At 43.2% G+C, this 22,219-nt stretch overlaps 1 protein-coding gene across 19 annotated transcripts in view; it reads right to left on the bottom strand.

The window, feature by feature from the left end:
- PLCB4 (phospholipase C beta 4) overlaps positions 1-22,219 on the bottom strand; it is a 234,494-nt gene that overhangs the window by 62,810 nt on the left and 149,465 nt on the right. For all 19 annotated transcript variants that reach the window (XM_083431925.1, XM_083431924.1, XM_083431918.1 and 16 more), the window contains 5 exons: positions 21,656-21,715; positions 19,678-19,821; positions 3,356-3,435; positions 2,095-2,148; positions 1,233-1,314 (listed from right to left, as the gene is read on the bottom strand). In XM_083431925.1, coding sequence (XP_083288051.1) covers positions 1,233-1,314; positions 2,095-2,148; positions 3,356-3,435; positions 19,678-19,821; positions 21,656-21,715 — 420 coding nt within the window. The remainder of the gene's footprint in view (positions 1-1,232; positions 1,315-2,094; positions 2,149-3,355; positions 3,436-19,677; positions 19,822-21,655; positions 21,716-22,219) is intronic.

The raw sequence follows: 22,219 nt of genomic DNA on the forward strand, positions 1-22,219 counted from the left end.
CTCATGGATGAAAACAACCATTTTACACAATGCTCATACAAATGGAAGCACTGAGTTTCTTGCCTGTTATCATTTAACAGAAAAAAGCAAGAGTACTGGGATACATTCACAGCAGTATGTGTAATGTTCAGTGTGTAGCATGTAGTATAAACACCGACAACTGGGAAACACTGGCCTGTGAGTGCTTCAACTGGAGAATTTACCAAAGGCGTCATGGGCTTTGAAAACGCTCAGGATGAAAGGTGTGAAACGACCCCTCTCGCTCTCCAGGCTTCAGGAAGCTATCCGCAAGCCTTCGGAGCGTGGCGGGAGTGCCTGCCTGGCTCCAAAGGCTTGCAGATAGCAGCCTGCAGTCCGAAGCCCGGGGAGCACAGCACTGCGCACCCCGGGCTTCGGGCAGTATCCTCAAGCCTTCGGAGCCCGGCGGGAACTCCGAAGGCTTGCGGATAGCAGCAAGCTCTGGGAGCGAAGGCGAAGTTGCACGCAACCTCGCCCCTGCTCCTGGACCCCTTCTGGGGGCTGGGGTAGGGGGAAGCTCGGGCTTCCCCCGCCCCAGCCCCATGGCTAAAAAGGAAGCCAAGACAGTGAGCGGGATCCATCCCGCTAGCTGTCTTGGCTTCTGCCAAAGCCACGTGCAGCCTCTCCCGGCTGGAGAGGTTGTGCGTGGCTAAAGAGGAAGCCAAGACAGCCAGCGGGGTGGATCCCACTGGCTGTCTTGGCTTCTTTGCTCTTTGGGGCTGGGAGCGGGGGAATATTTTTTTTTCTTTATTCCCCCCTCCAAAAAAAACCTAGGTGCGCCCTATGGTCCGGTGCGCCCTATAGAGCAAAAAATACGGTACATTCTCACTGTTAAAACTGTGCTTATTGAAGACAATCTTATTCACAATCTTATTCGGCTGTGAGTGATCGCCAAAGAAGCAGCAGCTTTGCAAAAGAACTAATTAATTTAGTAGGGCTGACAATACGTCTGGAACTTCCGAGACATTGCCAGACGTATGGTAACCCATGTCGAAAGTGATGATTTTGGCAGAAATCAGAAACATCTTCTTTGTCTTTTGAGATAATTGCAAAAAAAGTTCAGCAACTTCTGTGTCCAGATTTTCTGAAATATGCCAAGCCTATGATAGTTTGCTAAAGTGGCCGTGAGTAACCTTCCACTGGCAATGTTTGTTTTTACTCATGACACAGATTAAAAATAAAGTCCAATATTCTTGAATATTAAATGTTTATACCTTTCCACTGGGAAGACCCAATTCCTTAAGTGCTTGAAAGATCACTTTTTCAGTTTTACCTGATGCAAAAGTTCTGGTAATGCTAGAGGAAAACAATAGATATGTTATTTAAAGGGCATTCTGCGTTCCCATCAGCATAACCACTTCCACCTACAGAGGCTCCCTTGGGTGCTGAACACACACATTCACACATGCTGCAGATTCACTTTACTAATAAGAGTGGCTGTTTTTCCAGTTCCATAGGTCTGCATTATTTATTTCTAATAATAAAGTCAATTTTCCCTCCTCCCCTGAGATTACTTAGAAAGAGAAAAGACAACTTAGACTCCCTTCATATCCAAAGCAGCCTAAAGACTCCCAGATCAACCAGACACTGCATTTTAGGAACGTTTCCAAGTTAAAAAGAGATTCCCCATGCCTCAAAGAGCTTAAATTCTCAATGTTGGCAGTGAGAAAGAGGCATTCAAGTTTCCCCTGCAGAACTTCAACCCAAATCTTTTATGATAACTAGTCTTCAGAGCATACCGCTAGTTCTGATGCAATGTTGTATGGTTTATCTGTGGGCGTTGATATTTGAGCATGGAAATTATATCAGGATTTTTCACAGTGATCCGCATTTAAATATACCTTATTTCAACAGATGATCTAGTAGTTTCAACCATCCCTCACATTTTATTTTATTTTTTGCTTTGAAATCTTTCAGCAAACATTGACATTCTGGGACTACAAATCCAATGTATCAGTATCTCCACTAAGCTGTATAATTTGGAAAGAACTCTAACTCGGTTTTTTTTTTTTGGGGGGGGGGGGGAATCACAACTGTTGCTGGGCTCATCGCGCAACAACTGCGCAATGTGCTTACCTTCTAACTGGAATCTTGCCATTAGCGTTTGTCAGAAATGCCAGTTTCATCCAGCTAGAAGTTAAGGGAAAACAAGGAAGAAAACATATTGATTCACATGCTAAATTAAAGGGGGGGGAGGAGCAGAGAAGTACCTCATATTTCTGTCCATGCTTCTACTGATACGTATATAATGTGGGACTCACAGATTTTACCCTGAGAGAGATCTGAGAAATACCCTTGGAAAAACACATGCAAATTGTTTAAGAATCCACTTGGTATTGAGGTGAATTTCATCATGATTTTCCTATATTCCATGAGGGAGACCATGACGAATTCAGCCCCTTAAGCCCATGTAGCTGACAACAGCTCTGGTCCCAGCTATAGCCATATAGCACAGACTGGGGCTTACAGAGAGGCTATAAACAAGTTCTGCCCAAGCTGTAGTTTGGCAGTGTCAGCAAGCTCCTACAGCCTTGATCAAAAAAACTCTGTCCATTGAAAGCACATCAACAGGTGGAGAGGTTTTTTGACGAAAAAACATCAGAATTTTGAGTAAATGAGTGCCTCAAAAGATCTGGGGGCCATAAGACCCCAAAGCCCCTCTTAATTGGATTTTCCAGAGTTCTTTTGACCTGCAAACTTGCTGCTGATTAGGCTTTTGGGTTGAATAAAAGCCTGAAGTGAGGCTTTCCCCTTCACACCTTGCCACTATCTTCAGTGGCAGATGCTGGAATTTTTGGAGAATCAAAATGAGGGCTTATAAATTGAGGAGGAGATGAACTTGCTTCAGGGAATTCTGAATACAATGGAGGGCTGGAGGGGAAACATCCTGAATGGTTCAACTCTTGCCATTTCAGAAAATTCTTGGAAGAAGCTCGGGGGGGGGGGTAGACCCAGTACAAATCAAAATGTTAACCAGAACACACATAATTGGGCAGACATTCTCCTTCCTGAACCAGGAAAAGTTCAGATAGGGCCAACAGCCACAGAAGCATCTCTCAACAGATTGTTACGTCCACCAGTGAACTCTCTTCCTCCTGAGACCGTATTTGACTTTGGGAACATTTTTATTTGTGGAAAAAAATATGAAGAATAAATTAACACCACATTTCTCATGGATGTTTGAATTTGTGGGGAATGTCCCCTGCAGACTGCCCAGATATTTATCTCCTGCTGGACCAAGTAAGGAAAGGAATTTTTTTGGGGGGAAATTCATGCTAAGAAATATGCAGCCAGAAACAAAACAAGAATTGAAGAGGTGAGGGAAGAAAAGGCTTACTGTTTCTTGAGGCATGTCATGGGGCAGACATTGTTAGCTCGAAAGTTACATATGATTGATCGGAGTCCATCCACCCATTGCTGAAAGACAAGAAAAGCGCTTAAGCATTCAGCCGCTGGAAATATCAAAAGGAGAAAAAGAGAACATTATTGCCACAGTGCTCACTTCAACGGCAAAGTTTCCCTCCATGTTGCTGAAGAATTAATAAAAATAAGGCACACAGTGACTTGTGATCTCGATCACACGCAGTCTGTAGTCTGCTAGCAGTAGGAGTACAATATGGGCATGTCTTTAAGTTAACATCTTACATTAAAAACCTGACAGTACCAAATTATCGAAGGCTTTTCACCAAAGCCAGACTAAATGTTTTTCCTTCTGCAGTGTTGGTTGGCAGGTTGAGAGGAGTTCCCTACCAGGACAAACTTTGCTCGTGTGCTCAAGACATCGATTCCATAAAACATATTTTGTTGCACTGTGCAAAATATGAGCAAGCCAGGGCTGAACTGATATTAACCTTGCTGGTACCTTTCCCGGGAAAATCAGAGACTCACTATGTCAGGTTCCTATTGGAAGACCAGACAAACGCTAGAACATTAGCAGTGGCTAAGTTTTTATCGGTGGTTGCAAGAACCAATGATCCCTATATTCTGAACTAAATGCTTGTTTAACCTGGAGGTAGGCTGAATGAATTGTGTATTGCTTTGTAACGATTTGTTGGGTCTCTGGACTGTAATAAAGGTTGATGATGATAAAAAAAAAAAATAATCGGTGCTTTTTTCTAAAAAAAAAAAAGTTTAGGGGTACTCTCATTTTGACTCAAGAAAACCACCATTTTATAGTTCAAATCGAGAAAAATAAATACAGTAAATGGACAAAAGGCCACCATGCAACAGAACTGACAATTCACCATGTTAGAGAAGAAACTATTTTTTAAAAAAAAATAGTTTCTTCTCCCGTTAGATTCACAAAATGTTTAGGGGTATTGCTACCCCTGCGTCCTCCCAGAAAAAAAGCACTGATCATCATCATAGCTTGTTTATGTTAAGTGTTCATACATTGTCTTGTTTCAATCCTTACAATTACCATGTCAACAACATAAATGTTGTTGTTCCCACACTGCAGAAGTGGAACTGAGGCTGAGGGCTTGTCCACACTTTTGCCTGCCAAGAAACCTGCTGTTTACTGCTGAATCAGAACAAATGACACTCCACAGAAAAACTGACAGATGCTCGTTCCAATTCAGTAAGGGGTTTTTTTGGGGGGGGGGGAGGGGGCGGTGGGACAATTGGAAATGTGAACGAATCCTAAGAGGACATAGGCTTACCAAAGACCCTTAGCCTGCTCATTATAGGGGTGAGGTTCAAGACAGATAATTCCTTATTCATAGCTTAGTCTCTTTGTCGTAACGCTAAAACAGCTCTTTGCTTATATATTACACGTGACATAAGGTAAAGGTAAAGGGACCCCTGGCCTGGTCAAGTCGTGATCAACTCTGGGGTTGCAGCGCTCATCTCGCTTTACTGGCCGAGGGAGCCGGCGTACAGCTTCCGGGTCATGTGGCCAGCATGACTAAGCCGCTTCTGGCGAACCAGAGCAGCACACGGAAACGCCATTTACCTTCCCGCAGGAGCAGTACCTTTTTATCTACTCACACTTTGACGTGCTTTCAAACTGCTAGGTTGGCAGGAGCAGGGACCAAGCAATGGGAGCTCACTCCGTCACAGGGATTTGAACCGCCAACCTTCTGATCGGCATGTCCTAGGCTCTGTGGTTTAACCCACAGCGCCACCCGCGTCCCTTACACGTGACATAGTTCTTTTTAATTATGTATTTATTTGGCTTTTCAAATCAAAATTTTACAATCACATATCAAACATACATCATAAAAACAAGATTCCAAGGAATCTCCTGGACTTCCCCCCGCCCCTTTGTGGGTCCTATTGTCAGTCATTTCCTCCTGCATCTTTTGTAATAATCCAAATCTTTTACATCTTCATTATATCCAAAATTCACCACTAAACTACAAGTGTTGTTCCAATCCCACTGACGATTTTAACTATTTACAATGATTTTTAAAATAAATTGTAAACTCTCCCCATTCCGTATTAAAATTTTGGTCTTTCTGATTTCTGAGTCTTCTGGTCCCTTTTGCCGTTTCGGCATAATCCATCAATTTAATCTGCCATTCTTTTCTGGTAAGGACTTTATCTTCTTTCCATCTGTGGGCCACTAACATCCATGCAGCCGTGGTCGTATACATAAATAATCTTTTCTGCTCCATTGGGATTTCAGCACCTACATGAGACATAGTTCTGGCCCATTTGCTGCCTCAGAAGCTAGGAATGACACAACTGAGTGCCTAGCCCTAGATGCATCCCATACTCATCCGAGTCATAGAATCATAGAGTTGGAATAGACCACAAGGGCCATCGAGTCCAACCCCCTGCCAAGCAGGAAACACCATCAGAGCACTCCTGACATATGGTTGTCAAGCCTCTGCTTAAAGACCTCCAAAGAAGGAGACTCCACCACACTCCTTGGCAGCAAATTCCACTGTCGAACAGCTCTTACTGTCAGGAAGTTCTTCCTAATGTTTAGGTGGAATCTTCTTTCTTGTAGTTTGGATCCATTGCTCCGTGTCTGCTTCTCTGGAGCAGCAGAAAACAACCTTTCTCCCTCCTCTATGTGACATCCTTTTATATATTTGAACATGGCTATCATATCACCCCTTAACCTCCTCTTCTCCAGGCTAAACATGCCCAGCTCCCTTAGCCGTTCCTCATAAGGCATTGTTTCCAGGCCTTTGACCATTTTGGTTGCCCTCCTCTGGACACGTTCCAGTTTGTCAGTGTCCTTCTTGAACTGTGGTACCCAGAACTGGACACAGTACTCCAGGTGAGATACCCCATGGCCATCGATTCCCCTTCTTAAATGTTTTCTTTCTGTATTTATGAAAAATCTAGCAATAACAGAACAAATTTCCTACCCAAACTGGCTGTCGTGGCAGCCCCTGCACATGTTCTAATGTAGTTGTAGTACTGACTTTCTTGCCCCAGCAACCCCAGGTGGCTTCAAGCAAACTGAAACATCAAACACAGTAAAACATCAAACATGTAAAACTCCCCTAAACAGGGCTGCCTTCAGATGTCTTCTAAAAGTCAGATAGTTCTTTATTTCCTGGAAAACTGATGGGAGGGTGTTCCACGGGGAGGGTGCCACTACAGTGGTACCTCGGGTTAAGCACTTAATTCGTTCCGGAGGTCCGTACTTAACCTGAAACTGTTCTTAACCTGAAGCACCACTTTAGCTAATGGGGCTTCCTGCTACTGGCCGGAGCACGATTTCTGTTCTCATCCTGAAGCACTATTTCTGGGTTAGCGGAGTCTGTAACCTGAAGCGTCTGTAACCTGAAGCGTATGTAACCCGAGGTACCACTGTACTGAGAAGGCCCTCTGCCTGGTAAGCTGTGTGTCTGTGGTCGAAATGTTCCTATTGGTGCAGAGGTGAAGGGGTAAAGGACGACTTGGCCTCATCCACACTTCCACTCACCCTGTGCTTCCTAGACACGGGTCGCAGAAGTTTTTCATTGGCCAAACCACTTCCCCAGAGAAGTCTGCGTGAGAAAGCCAGTGCGGTAGAGTGTTGGACTAGAATCTGGGAGACCAGGGTTTAAGTCAGCCAGAAGCAGTGGCGTAGCGTAGGGGTGCAGGGGGGGCCGGCCGCACCGGCCGCAACATCTGGGGAGGGGCGCTCGCACTCGCAGCTCTCTGCCCCTACCTGGCTCACTCACTCTCTCTCACTGCAGTGCTGGCTGTGCAAATCCGATCCGAGCCGCCGGGTCGCCGCCCACTGTGGAGGGGAGGGTGCCAGGCATGCAGTGCGGTGCGGAGAGAGAGTGAGGGACTATCTGGGGGAGGGACAGTGCAGCGGGGGGCGCAAATTACTTGCCTTGCCCCGGGTTAGGGGGCGGAAATTACTTGCCTTGCCCCGGGTGCTGACAACCCATGCAACGCCACTGGCCAGAAGCCATCAAACTCACTGGGCGAACCTACCCTACCTCAAAGGGTGGTTATTTGGATAAAGTGGGGGAGAGGCAGAACCCTGTGCAATATCTTGAATTCCTGGGAGGAAAGCCACCTTTCCACATATTTTATATCAAACCTTTCCTGAAAGCAGCCTATTCGCTGAAGAGGCTAGCTACTGTTTTAAACTAGAATTGCCTCTAGTTGGACAAACATGTTTATGCCACCAGATAGATGATGAAGCTACAGCAACATAACATTCCATGGTCAGGCCCCCCTAATTGATTTATTAAGTGTTCCATTAATAGCCCGCACAAATATGAGCCTCCCTGCTTCAGCCACCGTTGCCAATTTTAGCCCAAATTAAGTAACGTGTAATTTGTGCTGGCATTAACGGCATCTATTTTAGAACTTTACAACTGTGAATTGCCTAGAAGACTTCACAGGAAAGACACAGCAATTGGTAGGAAGCTCTTAAGCCTACACAATGATCCTGCTAGATTGTGTTCTCTTACTTCCTATTTTTCATCCCCGGAAACCGTTTCTGCACTCATTAAGGTGTCTTTTCTGTGACTATCACGCTGGCTCGTGACTCCCATTTCATCATCATCCATACCCAGAATTTCCAAATTTGTCAAGTTTTAATTTGATGGTTCTGTGGAACACCATCTGCAGTCAGTAGCAGCCTTGGTAGACGAAGCATAAACTGCCAGAACAGCATGAAAACAAGAGTCTTTCTGGCCAATATCTGAACGGGAAATGATGGTGTAAATTGCATGGCAGTTTACATAAATTGCAGAATAGTTTTTCATAGCTGCAGCAGTTGTGGGATGGTTATCGATATCAAACTTCCCACTTCGTCTGCGGCTCTAAGTATACATGCTACAAATCAGGTCCCGTTGAAACTACTGGTGGGCAAATACCTGCTCTAGGTAAAAAAGGTAAAGGACCTCTGGACGGCTAAGTCCAGCCAAAGGTGACTATGGGGCTGCGGCGCTCATTTCGCTTTCAGGCTAAGGGAGCCGGCATTTGTTCACAGACAGCTTTCTGGCTCATGTGGCCAGCAGGACTAAATGACTTCTGGTGCAACAGAACACCGTGATGGAAACCAGAGCACACAGAAATGGTGTTTACCTTCCCGCTGCAGTGATACCTATTTATCTACTTGCACTTTGACGTGCTTTCACACTGCTAGGTTGGTAGGAGCTGGGGCAGACCAACGGGAGCTCATCCTGTTGCAGGGATTCGAACCGCTGACCTTCTGACTGTCATGCCCAATTGATATTCAGAAGCATAAAAAGGTAAAGGGGACCCCTGACTGCTCAGTCCAGTCGCAAAAGACTCTGGGGTTGTGACACTCATCTCACTTTATTGGCCAAGGGAGCCGGCGTTTGTCCACAGACAGCTTCCGGGTCATGTGGCCAGCATGACTAAGCCACTTCTGGCAAACCAGAGCAGCGCATGGAAACACCGTTTACCTTCCTGCCGGAGCGGTACCTATTTATCTACTTGCACTTTGACATGCTTTCACACTGCTAGGTTGGCAGGAGCTGGAACCAAGTAATGGAAGCAGTACATAGCCATAATAATAATAATAATAATAATAATAATAATAATAATAATTTATTATTTATACCCCGCCCATCTGGCTGGGTTTCCCCAGCCACTCTGGGCGGCTTCCAAAAGAATATTACAATACTGTGATACATCAAACATTAAAAGCTTCCCTAAATAGGGCTGCCTTCAGATGTCTTCTAAAAGTCTGGTAGTTGTTGTTCTCTTTGACATCTGGTGGGAGGGCGTTCCACAGGGAGGGCGCCACTACCGAGAAGGCCCTCTGCCTGGTTCCCTGTAACTTGGCTTCTCGCAGTGAGGGAACCGCCAGAAGGCTCTCGGTGCTGGACCTCAGTGTCCGGGTAGAGCGATGGGGGTGGAGACGCTCCTTCAGGTATACTGGACCGAGGCCGTTTAGGGCTTTAAAGGTCAGCACCAACACTTTGAATTGTGCTCGGAAACGTACTGGGAGCCAATGTAGGTCTTTCAAGACCGGTGTTATATGGTCTCGGCGGCTGCTCCCAGTCACCAGTCTGGCCGCTGCATTCTGGATTAGTTGTAGTTTCCGGGTCACCTTCAAAGGTAGCCCCACGTAGAGCGCATGACTAGTAGCCATTGACAGGCTTATCCTAAAATGTGATTATGCTGTATCGCTCATAATACTGTTTCTCTCAGCCATTATCAGATTCCCACATGAAGTTTTCTAGGTGACCATGGACTGGTCACAGCCCCTCAGCCTAACCTGATAAAAATGGGGAGAAGAGAGAACCACTGAAACTACCTCCAGATGCTTGGAGGAATGTCAGGATAAAATAATAATAATAATAATAATTGCTGCGACTTCCCATTACAAGGGCTTTCCCAATAATCTGTACATATGCTCAGTGCAGAGATGCTTACACAACCAATTACAGAAAATGTTAATTCACAGCAACAAAAACAAGTGCTATAAGCCGATTCATTCTGTCACCACAGTACTGTTCCCTTGTACCTCCATTTCTCTTTAAAAATAAGATAAAAATGAACCTTTCAAAATAACCTTGAATATTGAAAAACCACTGATCCCCACCCCCAATCTAAGAATTTAAAACAAAACCAAACAAAACCCATAAGTACTGAAAGAGACAAGTGTTAGTTAAAAAATTATGCCTTCTTTTGCAAGAATGCCACCAGGTGTCAGCAGTAGTACACTGTACCACACAGCTAAGAAGATAAAGAAACTAAGAAAACCATTGAAATAAGCTCCGTTTTGAAATGGTATTACATCCCTCTTGGTTCTAAGAACAATTAAATTGGTGGAAAACTAGGATTCTTTAGACAGCCACAGAGGGAGGTGGGGAATTCTCATTCAGAGGATTTGTCAGTCTGTATTTGCCATTTACATTGATAATGTTGTGCCTCTTCCCTACGTTAAAGGGCAGGGAGATAAAAATGGATGCTGTACATAAACAAAGCTCTAAAATCCTGGGTGGTTAGAATATGCAATCCTATTTATTAATTACATTTTTTAATCTCATTGCTTCCTCCTATAATAATTCTCCACATACCCATTTTAGACTAGGAGGCAGTCTACCCTTACCACATATCTGACTTTAACCTGACCTTGACAAAACCAGGATGAAGAGTGCCTGTTTTCAGTTATTTGGTGTGGTATCTGCAAGAAATTTATTGTGACTCAAGTTTAAAAGCTTTGAATGTAACTAGGAATGGGCAGTGCTGTCAGTTCTGGTTTCTCTCCGTTTCTCATTTTTATAATATTGAGTTCAGTTCAGCACATTTCCACATCACTATATGTGTTTGAGCCTCATGAAAATTTGTCAGCATTTCAGCGCACATTTCTCCTAATAAACACGTTCTTTAAGCAGTGTTCATTCACCGTAAACAGTGTAATATTCACTGTAAACAATGTAATATTCACTGCAAACAGTATAATATTCACAGTCTGTGGCAATTTCCCCAAATGCAATGCATCCCACCTACTTATGTGTACGTTTTCATGCATACCTTCCTTTAAATGTGCACATTATTGTCAACTCTTCTTGTTTGGGGAACTGCATTGCAAAATTCAGAGAGGTACACATATTAAAAGAGAGCAGTGTTTTGTTTCGTGCATTGTTTTGGGAAGTGTGAATTAGGTAGGGTAAAGGTAAAGGGACCCCGACCATTAGGTCCAGTCGTGAGTGACTCTGGGGCTGCGGCACTCATCTCGCTTTCTTGGCCGAGGGAGCCGGCGTACAGCTTCCGGGTCATGTGCCCAGCATGACTAAGCCACATCTGGCAAACCAGAGCAGCGCACGGAAATGCCGTTTACCTTCCCGCCAAAGTGGTACCTATTTATCTACTTGCACTTTGACATGCTTTCACACTGCTAGGTTGCCAGGAGCTGGGACTGAGCAATGGGAGCTCACCCCGTCACGGGGATTCGAACCGCCGACCTTCTGATCGGCAAGTCCTAGGCTCTGTGGTTTAACCCACAGCGCCACCCGGGTCCCGTGAATTAGGTAGGTGTCCATTAAAATGTGGACTGCACCAAATTTCCTCACTATCCCTAACCTTAACACACAGCAGTTGGGCATATTTCTCCTTTCCCCCATTTTCGTGGAGTAATTTCTCTGCCAGAAAAAGTAGCATGTGAAGACAAACAGGCCACACTATGAAGGACCTCAGTTACTGCTTCTTGCCAGATCAGACAATGACCATAACATGACTATCTTCGTATAACAATGGAACATTTTATTATTTGTTTTTTGTCTCTCTGGAAAATCTAGTAAATGACAGCACCCAGGAAAGAGGTGACTACTGAAAAATAAGTTTCACCCAGAAGCCAGTAGATACAACCACACCCAATCAATGTTTGGGACCCGCAAAGTACTTGAGTGGTTTCTTTTTCTATTCAGGATGAAAACAAGCTTTGTTAGCACTGAAATAGGACATTCCACAGGGCAAAGGGCCAGTTCACCTAGTCATTTTCAACTGAAAACATCTCCAGTCACTGGGTTCAACATATGAGAATGGCTGGAATAAGCACACTTGGAAATACACGACTATACTTTCCATCAGCACTCAAGCAGTAATTTCTGCTTTCAGAGAAATGTCAACTCTATCATTTGCTCACATTCGTATCTTCTTACCCCATTGCTTTCCTCAACTCCCTCCAGCCGGAGGAAGTTGTTTCTCTACCCTACTTCGTGTCTGAATTATATTCTCATCTCCTTTGCTCATGTTAACCTTATAAAGCCCATGACACCAAACAAGAGCTGCTGATACAGCCATCATCCTTTATATTCTCTGTAGGTTATTGCATTCTGCAGAATAACTTTTCCTTAACATCACAAAAATATCAGAAGGACTGTCAGTGCAGCTGCCCATTTTGTGGAACAGTATCCCAACTGAGATAAAAGGGACACCTATTATTTGCACTTTCTGAACACAGTTGACAACTGGTTGGATTAAAAGGTCTACGTTAGGAATTCTAACGTAGGCGCCGAAATCCCAAAGGAGCAGAAAATACTATTTATGAATGCAACCATGGCTGTGCAGATGTTATTGGCCCAGAGATGGAAAGAAGATCAAGTCCCTACCAGAGAAGAACAGCAAATTAAATTTATGGATTGTGCTGAAATGTCAAAAATGACCAGAAGAAACAGAAATCAGAAAGACCAAAATGTTAATGGGGAAATTTTATAATTGTAAACAGTTAAAATCATTAGGATTAGAATAACACTTGTAGTTTAACGGTGAATTTTGGACACAATGGAGAGGTAAAAATTTTGGATTATTACAAAAGATGCAGGAAGGAATGACTGACAATAGGATCCACAAAGCGGAGGAGAAAAGTCCAGGAGATTCTTTGGAATCTTGTTTCTATGTTGAATGTTGGATATGTGACTGTAAAACTTTAATCTGAAAAACCAAATAAATTTATTAAAAAGAATAAAAGGTCTAAGCTAGATGTTAATTTTGTATAATTTTTAAACCTGTCTTTAGTTGGTTTTTCCACTGTTTAGAACTATTTTTAGCTGTTTTTAGTGAGTTTGTAAATTGCATGAAGACTAATATAAAAGGCAGTCCATCGATCAATCATCATCATATAAATAGCTGAATAGATATATCTATGTCTTTTAGATGCACAATGGACTTGGTCCAAGCAGCCATACATCCAGGGAGAGTTCCCATTAATATGCTGGAAATATGCAAAGCTTCCCCCATTTATCTCTGTGCTTTGTAGGTCTTTTTAAAACTCTGGAAGCATTTGATAGTAGAATCGTGGTTTTAAATCAATATGATTAATGTAGTTCCCAAATTGTGGCCAACAGCAGAGCAGTAAGGGAGAGATGAAAGCAAGCAAGCAGACAGCAGGTTTGCCTCGGTGTGGAAATGGGTAGATTGAAGAACAGCCTAATATCCTGCGATATGGGAGGTCCTAAGTAAGGTAAAGAGACCCCTGACCATTAGGTCTAGTTGTGGCCGGCTCTGGGGTTGCGGCGCTCATCTCACTTTATTGGCCGAGGGAGCCGGCGTACAGCTTCCGGGTCATGTGGCCAGCATGACTAAGTCGCTTCTGGCGAACCAGAGCAGCGCACGGAAGCGCCATTTACCTTCCCGCCGGAGCGGTACCTATTTATCTACTTGCACTTTGACGTGCTTTCTAACTGCTAGGTTGGCAGGAGCAGGGAGCTCACCCCGTCGTGGGGATTCGAACCGCCGACCTTCTGATCGGCAAAGTCCTAGGCTCCGAGGTGTAACCCACAGCGCCACCCACATCCCTTATGGGAGGTCCTAGGTGTAAGTTAAAAAGAACAGCCCATCAGGATCATTACCTCCAAGAGCTAGTCAAGGAAGAGGCAGTGAAAATCTTGTTTGAATGCTTTGCTTCCTTTGTGCTGTACAAATTACATGACCATAGTGTGTACAGCCCGTGAGCTTCAAAATACACCTCCTCAATATCAAACACCTGCCTCAGATGAATACCACAGAAACCTGTTTCGTGTTCGATATAGTAACCTCTGGAGGAAAGCTTGTTATGTATGACCTTGCCCTCATTTTGTGCCCTCCATTATAGCTGAGTACTGGGGCAGAGTTAAGGAGCTGGCAAGTTTCCCAAATCAAGTTTCTTATTAAACTTTAATCCTTGAATCGTGCAATCTCTTGGTTTCAAGAGCTTTCCTGGAAAAAAAAACTTATTAGTTAGTGTTCCTTGAGTTGCCAGGTCTAACTTCTTTTTAAATCTAAGAGACAGAAATATCTGTTTAGGCCTGGCAGCATAGCTGGTTCAACAGCAAAACAGGTGAGTTGTTTGCAAACCCTGGGAGAAACCTAAAGGTATGCAAAAGGACATTCCTTCCAAAAATTTCTCAGCCAAAGTGGTGTAAAATCCTTTCCCCAGAGGGGTGTACGACTGTGTACACATACACACAGAGTACATGAGTGCTTCACTCTACTCTGCAACCATTCACACTGACACCAGTTGTTTCCGTTCAGTGATGCATTTTTATTTTTATTTAACAAATCAGAGGAGGGTGGGAGATGCAGACAAGGACAAGTGACTTCATTGCTGATTGAGCAGGGGAAAAATTTCACCAACTCTACATCCAGAGATAGCTGCTGCCCATCTGATTGGTAAAGGTAAAGGGACCCCTGACCATTAGGTCCAGTCGTGGCCGACTCTGGGGTTGCGGCGCTCATCTCGATTTATTGGCTGAGGGAGCCGGCGTACAGCTTCCGGGTCATGTGGCCATCATGACTAAGCCACTTCTGGCGAACCAGAGCAGCACACAGAAATGCCATTTACTTTCCCACCGGAGCGGTACCTATTTATCTACTTGCACTTTGACGTGCTTTTGAACTGCTAGGTTGGCAGGAGCAGGGACCAAGCAACGGGAGCTCACCCCATCATGGGGATTTGAACCGCCGACCTTCTGATCGGCAAGTCCTAGGCTCTGTGGTTTAATCCACAGCACCACCTGCTTCCCTTATCTGACTAGTAGGAAGTGCCTTTCATCAGCTTCGGCTAATGGTCCAGCTGTGCCCCTACCTGGACAGGGAAGGCCTAATTTCTGTCATCTATGCTCTGGTAACCTCTCGGTTCGATTACTGCAATGCTTCATGCATTGGGCTGCCTCTGAAGGTGCTACAGAAACTTCAGCTGGTGCAAAATTTGGTGGTCTGTAGGACTAGGTGATATATCAATATATCGTCCAAAACCGGTTTGAAGTCCATATCGTGATATTGGTTTCATAATTTTTGACCTGGCAATATATTGTGAATCATGGGTGGGGGGGGGGGGTTCTATGCAAAAATCATGTTGCAGGAAAAACTGTAAAGCCAGCCAATGCCTCTACAGAGTTCCATCCTTATTTCAGATATTGTGATATATTGGTATATTGTGATGTTTAGTTGGTGATATATCATGATGTTGAAAACCAGATATTGCCCAGCCATAGTGGCTAGGTTACTCGCTGGGCAAGATGGTTGGAGCATATTGCACCAATCTTGGCCCAACTTCACTGGCTGCCAATTCATTTCCATGCCGAAGTCGAAGTGCTGGTTTTGACCTAAAAAGCCTTAAATAACACAGGACCGCAATACCTCAAGGACCGCCTCTCCCTATATGCATTACCCTGGACCCTGTGCTCATCCTCTGAGCCTCCTCCACAACAGAACTGGAGAGTGATAACTTGAGAACACAGGGCCTATTCTGTGGTGGCTCCCCATTTGTGGAATGCTCTCTCTGGGGAGGCTCACCTGATGCCTTCATTACATATCTTTAGGCACCGGGTGAAAAAGTTTCTCTTCAACCAGGTCTTTGGCTGATGAACATTCTATAGCTCTTAATTTGTGTGTTTGGGGGGGTATTGGTTTGTTTTTATTTTATTGTGGTTTCTTTTCCTTTTCCATTTTGTCTGTTTATGTTGTAACCTGCCCTGTGATTTTCAGATGAAGGGTAGTATACAAACTTAATTAATAATAATTACTGCTGCCTAGACATTGGGCATTTATTTCAAGTAGATCACACCTAAACAAAGTACCCAAAATAATATGTGATTCCTAAGTCCCCTCATCACAGTGCCTGTGCTTACAGTCTGGTTACTACTAAAATTAAAAGGAATATTATGGAGGTAATTTAAAGGTGAACTTCTTTTGTAATAAAAAAATAAAATAGCGTCCCTACCATACAACTGCCTTTCAAAAGAGCAGAAATGCAAAAACACTCAACTTCACAACCAATAGCACTTGTGGTACATAAAGCACATTATCAAACCGTGGTACAGTAATAGTATATTCATAGCAATGAGTACTGTAGAAGTATTGGCCATTAAACGTGAATAGCGGTTTTGCAAATATGCTTGAGTTTAAGATGCCATTAAATGCTCTTGGCCGCTAAGTTAAGATTGTGTTTTCCCTGGTAGCCTATTTGCACTTAGGCTCTGTTCCCCAAAGTAGCATCTTCTTGAGAATGTTATCTTTCCTCGATCTAAACTGATATCCACACATGCCATAATGTTCATAACAAAATTAAAACTGAGCTGGAAGTCAGCCCACTGCTATTCAATGAGTGTATATAAAATTGTGGGGGGACTTCTCACGTGGCTATTTAATGGGATGAACCAGCTATGACATGAAAATAGGGTTGCCATACATCCGGGACATTACCGAGATTTCAAAGGCGGGATGAAGACCTAGGTTTTGGGGCGCTTTTGTTTTCTCCCACTAAATATGGCCCCAGTAGCTTTCCCTGTGCTTTTAGCAAATGGGATCATCTTAATAGATGGCCCTGGTTGTGGGCAGGCCCTCAAACTGGTTCCCTCCTGGTGTGGGTGAAGCTATCACCCAAGGCTATTGCCCAATCATTTTGAAGGGTGATAGTGGCAGAAAGTATAAAAGTGGCAGCGCAACGTGTGCCAGGCTCCTGCTTTGGGCTGCCAAACACTTGCCTGCCCTCCCTTTAATTTAAGTGCCCATTGGCCTTGCTTTGGATTTTGGTTGGTTGCCCGTCTTGAGTCGGGGATCAGGTAGGAATTTTTTCCATTTGGCAAATTGGCACAAGCCACTTGGTTTTTGCCTACCTCTTAGCAATCGTCACAACTTTGTAAGGTTTGGCGGTTAGGCATTAGCTTATTGTTGAATGGGGGAAGGGAGGTCAGCCATTGCCTGCCCCTCCATTTTCAAGGGTATTCTGTTAAAGGAATTTGGGGCCTGGATCCTGTCCAAAGTCCGCTTGAGGGGCTTGGGCCATGCCAGGCCTCTGGGAACACCAGGGGAGACACAGGCAGGTTCCCCCGAAGCAATTTCCCTTTGGGTGGTTTAATCTTACAGACTTCCTGCAAAGCAGGCAGGTGTCAGATATATTCTTGCCAATGCCTAAGCCAATACCACTCTCATTCCTGTAATCAATAAAGTTGTGGCCAAAATTTTGCCCAAAAACTTAAATCAAATATCCGTGTCTGTGTGAATTTCTTTATTCTAATGGGGGGTCGGCTTGCGGGTCTTGCCACACAATAAGCATGGAATGTACCGATACATGGGACGCGGGTGGTGCTGTGGGTTAAACCACAGAGCCTAGGACTTGCTGATCAGAAGGTCAGCGGTTCGAATCCCCGTGATGGGGTGAGCTCCCATTGCTCGGTCCCTGCTCCTGCCAACCTAGCAGTTCGAAAGCATGTCAAAGTGCAAGTAGATAAATAGGTACCACTCCGGCGGGAAGGTAAACAGCGTTTCCATGCGCTGCTCTGGTTCACCAGAAGCAGCTTAGTCATGCTGGCCACATGACCCGGAATCTGTACGCCGGCTCCCTCGGCCAATAAAGCGAGATGAGCGCCACAACCCCAGAGTCGGCCATGATTGGACCTAATGGTCAGGGGTCCCTTTTTTAAAAAAAATAAATATTTATTAGAAGTTTAATAGTTACAGGGAAAAAAGGGAAAAAAGACACAATAAAGAATTTAACAAACAATACATCAAAAGGAAAAACAAAAACAAAAAATACATCAAAACAACAAGTAAAACAAAAACATTTAAAAACACATCCAATATTTCCATATCTTTACCTTTCATTTACTTGTTTCATCGACCTCCTCACACCTCCCTTTTTTGTATTCTAGTTCAATTAGCTATTTCAGCAAATCCTTTCCATCTTTCTCAATTTTTTGTTCTATAGTTTATCTTAACACAATCTAACTTTAAATTTTCCACTTTGGGCCATTAACAATCAGTTTTTGCTTAATTCTTTATAACATTTCTGCTAAAACCATATAACTTCATTCCAGTGGTCAGGGGTCCCTTTACCTTTTTATACCAATACATAGCTGCTCTAAAGCTATTAAGGCAGGGAGATGCCTTAGAGATATTTGTCTCCTGCAAGAGCCTCTCTCTTTCGCTCGCAGCTGACTGCGCTGGTGAAGAAGTTCTTCTAGGATGTAATGAAACCTCGTCTATAAGTGACCTTGGAGAACAGACTACGGTACTCCAAACTGTGCAACTGGGATCTTTGGTATTCCTGGGAACTGTCCATCACAAAATATGCCCAGACATCTTGTAATTGCTTTGAAATGTTATGTGCATTGGAGCTTCTAGGAATCGAACAAATGGGGTCAGCTCTACACCGTCGCTCTTTGGAGGGAAACCATTTACTGAAAAAGCCTCTTAAATACCGTATCCACAAAAAGGGAAGCAAGCCATTCTGCTTTGCTATGGTAAACCAAAAGTAATTTCACTGGACTTCAGATTAGGGGGGAAACTATTCGTTATAAACATGACCATTATCATCGCAGAGATGATAAAGAAGATTTTCAAAATTGCAAATTCGCATAGCAGAATTATAACCAAAAAGCATATAAAGAAGAAAGGGGGAAAGCAAACAATCTCAAAAACATATTAAAACAGATATGATAAAATCCTTATAATATGTACACAGATAAATCTTATCTCAGTGGGCTTTCCTGAGTTGGGAGGCTTTTACTGCAAACTTCACTGCTAGAAGCATGACTATATAGCATAATCTTAAAAAGAAAACAGAATACAAGATAACACTTGTAGCAGAAAGCAAATTGGGGAGGCTCCATAATTTGGTGTTATGTGCACATGTTTGAAATGTAGAAGGTTCCAGTACTGATTCTTGGCATCTCTGGTTTGCTGTTGGGGGACCTTTAAATTCTTGGAAAGCCTCTGCCAGGCTAAATATAACCAATGATTTAACTCAGTATATGGCATCTCAACATGTCCATAGGCCCTTAATTCACATATCCACAATACTAAGTGTTGAAATACATTATTGTTTTCATTTCATCAAGCATCAGATATTTTGTTTTTGCACTCAGGCTCGACAGTTCGCAAAGGATAAATACATCATCATGCCCTTTTGAAAACAAAACCAAGATTATAACTGTATTCTTTTCCATTCTTCTTCAAATGAAAGCCAAGGTTTAAGTGATATTTAACAAAAGTCTCCCAGCAGTCTTACTTTGAAGAGTTGCAGATTACATCTTTCACTGCAATGCAAACTTTTTATCACACACGGACACACTTCCTAAATTGCCATTCTAACGTTTTCCCAAATGGGGGGAACACCCAAACATTTGGGAAAGCATTGCATTAGGTTCAATGGAAACATTAGCTCAATTTTTGCAACATGCACAATCCCATTTCAATTTCCACAGATCTGTGTCCAAATGAGAACTTCTTATCCTTCAGTAGAACGCATGGGATTTTATATAGAATAGCAATGCAGTGAGCTTAAATATACAATACCTTAGCATCTTCGGTGCTTTCTGCTACCATATACGTGAAGCTGATGTTCACCAGATCTGTGCCGCTACAGACACAAACTATTTTCCCTTCAAGTTCGTTTTCTGTCTTGCCAACAGCCTCGAGAGCAGCTAATATTTTTGGATCCTGTTAGAGACAATGAATGCCTTGTTAGACGTCCAGAGCTAAAACAGAAAGGAATTTTGTTCGCTTCCCTCACCTCAAATATTTAACATGTAAACATTTCTTATTCACCTTTGCTAAATATTTTTTTTATCAATGCTTAAAGTCCACAGTTTGAAAGCATTCACGGCACAGCTGAGTATTTGTAATACAACTAATAATAATAATAATAATAATTTATTATTTATACCCCGCCCATCTGGCTGGGTTTCCCCAGCCACTCTGGGTGGCTTCCAACAGAACACTAAAATACAATAATCTATTAAATATTAAAAGCTTCCCTAAAAGCTTCCAATGTCTTCTAAAAGTTTTTAGTTGTTTTTCTCTTTGACATCTGATGGGAGGGTGTTCCACAGGGCGGGCGCCACTACCGAGAAGGCCCTCTGCCTGGTTCCCTGTAACTTGGCTTCTCGCAGCCAGGGAACCGCCAGAAGGCCCTTAGCGCTGGACCTCAATGTCCAGGCAGAACGATGCAGGTGGAGACACTCCTTCAGGTATACTGGACTGAGGCCATTTAGGGCTTTAAAGGTCAGCACCAACACTTTGAATTGTGCTCAGAAACGGACTGGGAGCCAGTGTAGGTCTTTCAGGACCAGTGTTACATGGTCTCGGCAGCCACTCCAGTCTAGCCACCGCATTCTGGATTAGTTGTAGTTTCCAGGTCACCTTCAAAGGTAGCCCCGCATAGAGCGCATTGCAGTAGTCCAAGTGAGATGTCACAAAGGCCTTGTTCCGGAAGGTGGAAACTTTATATGACACAAAGTTGGTGGCAGCTTTTTGAAATTCAACCTTTAGGAGCTAACACACCATGATTTGAGGTTATTTATGCAGAAGCTCTTGAAAGGCAGGATACCACAATCATAGTTCTGGGAAAAGGAATCAATTTCCAGCGACTGTTCTTTTGCTCCATTGCACTTCTGATTTTTCTTTCCACAGCATGATGGTTTGCATTTTCATAAAACCTGGTCCAGTCATAGGTCAACTCTCTAAGCTATGATCACCGTTGCAGGTCACACCTTTCATAAATGGCACTGGAGGCAGTGTGACATATGGCTGACTCTTTTGTTTACCAATCTATGTCTTCAGAAGATTGTCTTTTGCAACCAGCTGCAGAACTGGTTGGCCCTGTTCCTGCCACTTCAACAACCTCAGGAAAGTTAGGGGGAAAGAATTAATTAAAAAAAAAACTACAAATCTGAAAAAAGATTATCATCCTGTAGTCTGCATGCAAGTCAGAAATGAAGGAATATATAGATTAGAGAGTTCTTGCACAGACCCTATCATGTTACTCTGATGTTAAGAGATTTCCAGTTTATCGCTTAAAATCAGGAAAGCTCATTTGCATGGCAACATCTTCTTGTAGATCAGAATGCCAATGAATGAATACATTAAACCCTTATCTTAATAATGGTCATACATTTTTATAAGTGTTTGATGGCTCTCTGTTTGAAGCTGTGTCTAAAATTTAATGGGAAGAAAACTTTGGGCAAGCTTCACCCACAAAGACAGCATTTTTTTTGTCCTGCTAATTGAAATGGTGAAACTTAAGAACATGTTTAAAAAATGAAATTTGGCGGAACTTAAAAACACTTAACTATGGCCGGAATTTTTAGGCATTTATGCCATATGCTGAAGCTTTGGAAGAAAACTGAAGTTGTTGTTTTAAAGACTAAAGGGGCCATCGAGGAAGCTGGGTTTTCAGAAGTTTTGTTGATAGCAACCTTACAAAGTAAACTCCACCACCCAAGTCAACACTTATTGTTTAAAACAATGCCATTAAAGAGAATTACAGAAATACCTTTGGCACGGCTCCAACGCGAATACTATTGATTAGAGAGCATTCCAAAACCTGCCCTTCCTGGAACGACAAAGGAAACAGGAAAATCTCAAGGGTTTGGTTATAATAAAGATCACATTAAAATAGGTACTGTAGCAGAAAGCAAAGCTGGAGTAGAATTCGCAATCGCAGTTAACACAAAGAAGTGTATTCTGTTCATTTCAGTTCAAACATACAGATCAAGGTGATTTCGCCACTTCAATGTGAATGATGTGATGAAGTTGATGATGGTGATATAATATAATTTTGGCTACAAAGCTACACATATTTAGCAACTACACACCACACCCAAGTCCTTTCTCCTCCATTTTGTGTCTTCACATCAAATACACAGAAAAGGTGGGATGAATCCTGAGAGAAGGTCACAAGAAGGGAACAAAGATGGGCTGTTGCTATGCTCCCATAACAGCTGCCAGCACAGAAGTGAGCGTAGAGAGACTAGCAGAGAAAAGACCAGGATTAAATATCCCCAAGGCCAAGCCATCAGCACTATAGTAATACAACTCTCTGCGTTTACCGTATTTT

The sequence above is a fragment of the Podarcis tiliguerta genome, assembly GCF_965153285.1.
Source record: "Podarcis tiliguerta genome assembly, chromosome: 3".
NCBI lineage: Eukaryota > Metazoa > Chordata > Lepidosauria > Squamata > Lacertidae > Podarcis > Podarcis tiliguerta.